The sequence below is a fragment of the Centruroides sculpturatus genome, unplaced genomic scaffold (genome assembly GCF_000671375.1).
Source record: "Centruroides sculpturatus isolate CEXI.00-Female unplaced genomic scaffold, Cexi_2.0 scaffold109, whole genome shotgun sequence".
NCBI classification, from domain to species: domain Eukaryota; kingdom Metazoa; phylum Arthropoda; class Arachnida; order Scorpiones; family Buthidae; genus Centruroides; species Centruroides sculpturatus.
This window is the reverse complement of record NW_019384440.1, coordinates 430933-436932: the sequence shown is the minus strand read 5'-3', so window position 1 is coordinate 436932 and position 6000 is coordinate 430933. Positions and strand designations below refer to the sequence as shown.

The following is a 6000-nucleotide window of genomic DNA, read 5'->3' as shown; positions in this document are numbered from 1 at the left end:
TTTTTTTTTTTTTTTTTTTTTGTGAAAATTTTTAAGAAAATTGCAATAATTGGTTGTGTCATAACATAACACAATCAGGACTGTGAGCTTTAATTTCTTTTTTCTTTGCACTAGTCTAGAAATTTTACAAAATTTTCCATGTGAATAGCAATATCTTAAAAAAGACTGGTAAGGACTCATGCAAAACTTTCTCAGCACTCAATACAGTTTTATGAGCTTTTATTAAAAAATAATTTTTTAACAGATAGTGCAACACACAACTTTAAATTATTATAAAAAGCTTATTTTTGGAGTAAGAGTGAGTTTTAAAGAAATTGTATATAATAGTGGTTGCAGCCAACATTTTCATTGTGAAAATGTGAATGTCAGATGTTCAGCACTGTCTTCCTGTAAGCCTAGAAGTTTGACAATGGGGTTTGGAACATCGAGCATGATTCCACTGATGTTCCAAATGCCATTGTCAGACTTCTAGGCTTATAGGAAGGCAGCGCTGGACATCCAATGTTCACGTTTTTGCAATAAAAATGTCAGCCGTAACCTCTCTATTAACAAGTAAAATTTTCATTAGTAAAAGTTGAGGGGATCCCACATGATCCCCTCAACGTTTAATCACCAAAATATAAAAGTTATTTTTATATATGGAGCATTGATTCTGCCAAGTTTTAAAATTTTCAGTTTCTCCAGTCCCGAGATATACAGTAGAAACTTGAGTGTATGTTGGCTCTATTTTTCAAGGTTTTTTTTTTAATTTTTGGGTTCCTGGATTCTCAAAATGTTGAGAAATGCAACAAACAGAAGGGTGTCAAAATTTGACTGATCACAGTATTTTCCTGGCTGTTATATTCTGTACTGTAGGGAAAGTAAAAGTTATCAATGCTGACTCTTCAGTTTATTACTACTGTACATTGCTAGTAATGACCAAACAGTTGATGTAACTACTGTAGGATGTACTGTACTTGCCACTCTGATGGCTGTATTCACCAACAACATTTCAAATTAAAAATTTCATAATCTACAGTTACTGGCTCAAGATCTTGGATTAAGAGTTGCTTCAAATGTTTGTATTTATCAACTCAATCTAATGCTGGATTACAAACTCCACAGCTATAGTACAAGCTCCCTGAATGAATCATGACATGTCTACTAAACCTTAAAATCACACTTTAGTGTTTCTTTTGCCTTAGAATCCATTGCTGTAACTTTGAAACTTATTTTAATAATACAGAATATAACAGTTACCTTCAAATCATAACACTAAAATTTTTATTTTTTGTAAAAAAAAATTGAGCAGAAGAATAAAAATGTTTAATTACTTTCAAATTCTTGCAAAAGCTTAACAATTACTATAAAAAATGGAATATATCCATGTTTTGATATATTCCAACTCTAGAATTAATGCATGGTGAATATGAATTTTAAATGAATGTCCAATCTAAGTCTTATTCTAGATTTAATTTGAGATGGTGAATATTGTTGTGAAAGACTTGGATATTATTCTGGATTCAAACTCAAGCTCAGTGCATCATATAGGAATTTTATGAAAATCCTACATGATGCACTGAGATATGTTGAATCCAGACCTCATCACCATCCTGATCACACACACAATGGCAATAGGAATAGAAAAATCTTCCTAAAGCCTACAAGATGGCAAAGTATAAGGACCTTGAATAAGTTCTCGCTGTTTTCCAACAGATGGCATTACCAGAACCACGTGTGTTTATTTTTAGATGGTGACGCATCTGTAAGGAAGTACAATAAGCGACCTTGAAATTCAGTATATATCATTTCACTGAAGTGTAAACAACTTATTTTTTCATTGTGTTAAACATGTCTAATTTCGTGCCAAAAAAAGAGTATTTGCGGGGAATTTTATTGCACTATTTTATTCAAAAAAAATCTGCAGCTGAAGCACACAGAATTCTTGTTGAGACTTACGGCGACCATGCTCTGTCGGAAACAACATGCAGAGATTGGTTTAGACGCTTCAAAAATAATGATTTTGATGTTGAAGATAAAGAACGATCTGGTGCACCAAAAAAGTTTGAAGACAAGGAATTAGAGGCATTACTTCATGAAGACTCATGTCAGACGCTAGCTGAACTTGCAGAATCATTAGGAGTTGATCACACAACAGTTTCGAAACGTTTAAAAGGATTAGGAATGATTCAAAAGCAAGGACATTGGGTGCCGTACGAGTTGAAGCCGAGAGATGTCGAACGGCGTCTTTTCACATGTGAACAGCTGCTTCAACGGCAGAAAAGGAAAGGTTTTCTGCATCGTATCGTGACGGGTGACGAAAAATGGATACACTACGATAACCCTAAGCGTAGAAAATCGTGGGGTAAGCCCGGTCATGCATCAACATCGTCAGCAAGGCCGAATATCCATGGTTCGAAGCTTCTGCTCTGCATTTGGTGGGATCAGCTAGGTGTAGTTTATTACGAGCTGCTCAAACCAAACGAAACTATCACGGGAGATCGCTATCGACTACAATTGATGCGTTTGAGCCAAGCATTGAAGGAAAAACGGCCGCTATATGAGCAGAGACACGACAAAGTGATTTTGCAACATGACAATGCTCGGCCACATGTTGCACAACCGGTGAAAACGTACTTGGAAACGCTTAAATGGGAAGTCCTACCCCACCCGCCGTATTCACCAGACATCGCCCCTTCGGATTATCACTTGTTCCGATCGATGGCACATGGCCTGGCTGAGCAGCACTTCCATTCTTATGAAGATGCCAAAAAATGGGTTGATTCTTGGATAACCTCAAAAGATGTGTCGTTTTTCCGACGTGGAATTCAAATGCTGCCAGAACGATGGGAGAAAGTAGTGGCTAGCGATGGACAATACTTTCAGTGACGTGTTTATTACAACTTTTTTAAAATAAAGTGTTAATTTTCACAAAAAAACAGTGAGAACTTATTCAAGGTCCTTATAATTAAAAGCAAAAAATATTACCAGCTAAATTGTCAAGAAAATTTAATTGCATGTGATATGAAGTGCCAATATCTTTTACTTTTAGCTCTGTATCCTAAAAAATTTTTTTTGACTTATCTTCAAAACATTTTAAGTTGTATTATGGCATAAGAAAACATGTCTTAAAATCTTTCAAGGCAGCAATACTCATGTTGCAAAATTAGTATGTCATTACATTATTTTACACATAAAATTGGATAAAAGCAGATGAGAATTTTTTTATGAAAAAAATGCAGTTTACAATTAATTATTTTAGCAAAATATTTAAATGGAAGAATACCAAATAAAAAAGATATATAAAATTGTACTAACTTGTAAACTCTGGACTTTCCTTTGAAGCTCTTTGTTTTCCATTTCTAAAGCAGACAATGACCGATTTAATGATGATTTTTCCAAAAAAGATCTATTCAATGTTTCTTCAGATTTCATTCGATCCTTCTCAATCTTTAAAAAATCAAACAGATGCAAAATTTAATTTATATTTAAAATTATTTTTCTATTATTACTATTAATTATTAAATTTAAAATTACCTTTTCTAAAGATTTTTCCAAACGTAACTGTAATTTCTCTAATTTATTTTTTTCATCTTCAACCTCAAAAAATGTGTGCTGTAGTTTTGCAACTTGTTCTTTCAGGTTTTGGTTTTCTTGTTGCAATTTCTTAACCTGATATGAATTTTCTGTGTTTGTATCACGTTGATTCAATAACTGCAAATTAAAGTAACAAAATAATACAGTTTAAAATACTTTGAAACAAAATTACAAGAGGTGCAACTTCTGAATTATGTGTAATTATCAGAGGAATTTGTTAATTACAACTGACGATACTACATTAGCAAAATAAATGCATGTACATTTATTTCACTAATATGCTATGTGTCACTAGTACAGTGTCAAGGAATGGTCTATATTCTAGCATATGCTACAAGATGATGCATATATTTTTATGCTAAAGGAATCAATACAGGAAGCAAACATTAAAATAACAAAACATTCATTAAAAATGTAATTTAAAATATTGAAACTATTTATCATAATTGTACAAAGCTTTATTTGTAAATACTACATATAGTAATTTAAGTCTGTCTGTTATACATTTTTTTCTAAATAAAGAATCCAGATAAAATAAATATAATAGATATATTACATATTATATATATATACACACACACACATAACAAAATATTTTCTTACCTTATAATATTTATTTAATTGAGTTTGAAATTCTGATTCCTGTATTTTGTAACTTTCAATTTCATTTTGTAATTGTTCAATTTTTGTTGACATACTTCTATTTTGTTGTTTTAAATCTAATAACTTTTGCCTAAATAATAATAATATATTATTATTAATAAAAATGCAGTAAAAATTCAATTAAAACATAGTAGAATCAATTCTTTTTGCCTCTATGTCCTTACTTTTATTGATTTCTGTTTTTATCTTTGTCTACTTTGGACTTTGTTTATTAATAGGACTTAAATTACACTAGTGTAGTTTCTGTACAACAAATAGAGGAGATCTTAGACACAAAAATCAAAACAAAATATCTATATTTTCACCTGGTGAAAATTAATAAACAAAGTCCAAAGTAGACATGGAGAAAAACAGAAATCAATTGTTGAATCAAGTTTTGATTATAAATTCAAAAACAGTAATTTTTTAATTATTTACAAATTAATTGAATTATTCTTCACAAAAGATTTAAAAACTGAATTTGGTGTTTCAAAATTAGCAAAATATGAAGAAACAATTTTAAAAAAATTATCATTGTAACTATCATCTACTATAAACAGTTTTGGACTCAAAAAAATAAGCATTATCTTTACTTCAAAATTCAAGTCAATTTATTTTTTGGGAATTACCTCACTAAATTTAATAAGTAAGTAAATTTACCTCTACCATTAATTATCGTTTGCAAGTATTGATAATGATAAACAAAAAATTAAAATATTATAAATTAGTAATCTTTGTGAATCAAAATATTATTATGTACTTTTTGTATAAGGACCTTGAATAAGTTCTCACTGTTTTTTTGTGAAAATTAACACTTTATTTAAAAAAAGTCGTAATAAACACGTCACTGAAAGTATTGTCCATCACTAGCCACTACTTTCTCCCATCGTTCTGGCAGCATTTGAATTCCACGTCGGAAAAACGACACGTCTTTTGAGGCTATCCAAGAATCAACCCATTTTTTGGCATCTTCATAAGAATGGAAGTGCTGCTCAGCCAGGCCATGTGCCATTGACTGAAACAAGTGATAATCGGAAGAGGTGATGTCTGATGAATACAGCGGGTGGGGTAGGACTTCCCATTTAAGCGTTTCCAAGTACGTTTTCACCGGTTGTGCAACATGTGGCCGAGCATTGTCATGTTGCAAAATCACTTTGTCGTGTCTCTGCTCATATAGCGGCCGTTTTTCCTTCAATGCTTGGCTCAAACGCATCAATTGTAGTCGATAGCAATCTCCCGTGATAGTTTTATTTGGTTTGAGCAGCTTGTAATAAACTACACCTAGCTGGTCCCACCAAATGCAGAGCAAAAGCTTCGAACCATGGATATTCGGCCTTGCTGACAAAGTTGATGCATGGCCGGGCTTACCCCACGATTTTCTACGCTTAGGGTTATCATAGTGTATCCATTTTTCGTTGCCTGTCACGATACGATGCAGAAAACCTTTCCTTTTCTGCCGTTGAAGCAGCTGTTCACATGTGAAAAGACGCCATTCGAAGTCTCTCGGCTTCAACTCGTACAGCACCCAATGTCCTTGGCTTTTGAATCATTCCTAATCCTTTTAAACGTTTCGAAACTGTTGTGTGATCAACTCCTAATGATTCTGCAAGTTCAGCTAATGTCTGACATGAGTCTTCGTGAAGTAATGCCTCTAATTCCTTGTCTTCAAACTTTTTTGGTGCACCAGATCGTTCTTTATCTTCAACATCAAAATCATTATTTTTGAAGCGTCTAAACCAATCTCTGCATGTTGTTTCCGATAGAGCATGGTCGCCGTAAGTC

At 32.6% G+C, this 6000-nt stretch overlaps 1 protein-coding gene across 4 annotated transcripts in view; it reads right to left on the bottom strand.

The window, feature by feature from the left end:
• LOC111620126 (rootletin-like) overlaps positions 1 to 6000 on the bottom strand; it is a 53760-nt gene that overhangs the window by 7133 nt on the left and 40627 nt on the right. For all 4 annotated transcript variants that reach the window (XM_023361985.1, XM_023361986.1, XM_023361988.1 and 1 more), the window contains 3 exons: positions 4180 to 4309; positions 3517 to 3693; positions 3298 to 3429 (listed from right to left, as the gene is read on the bottom strand). In XM_023361985.1, coding sequence (XP_023217753.1) covers positions 3298 to 3429; positions 3517 to 3693; positions 4180 to 4309 — 439 coding nt within the window. The remainder of the gene's footprint in view (positions 1 to 3297; positions 3430 to 3516; positions 3694 to 4179; positions 4310 to 6000) is intronic.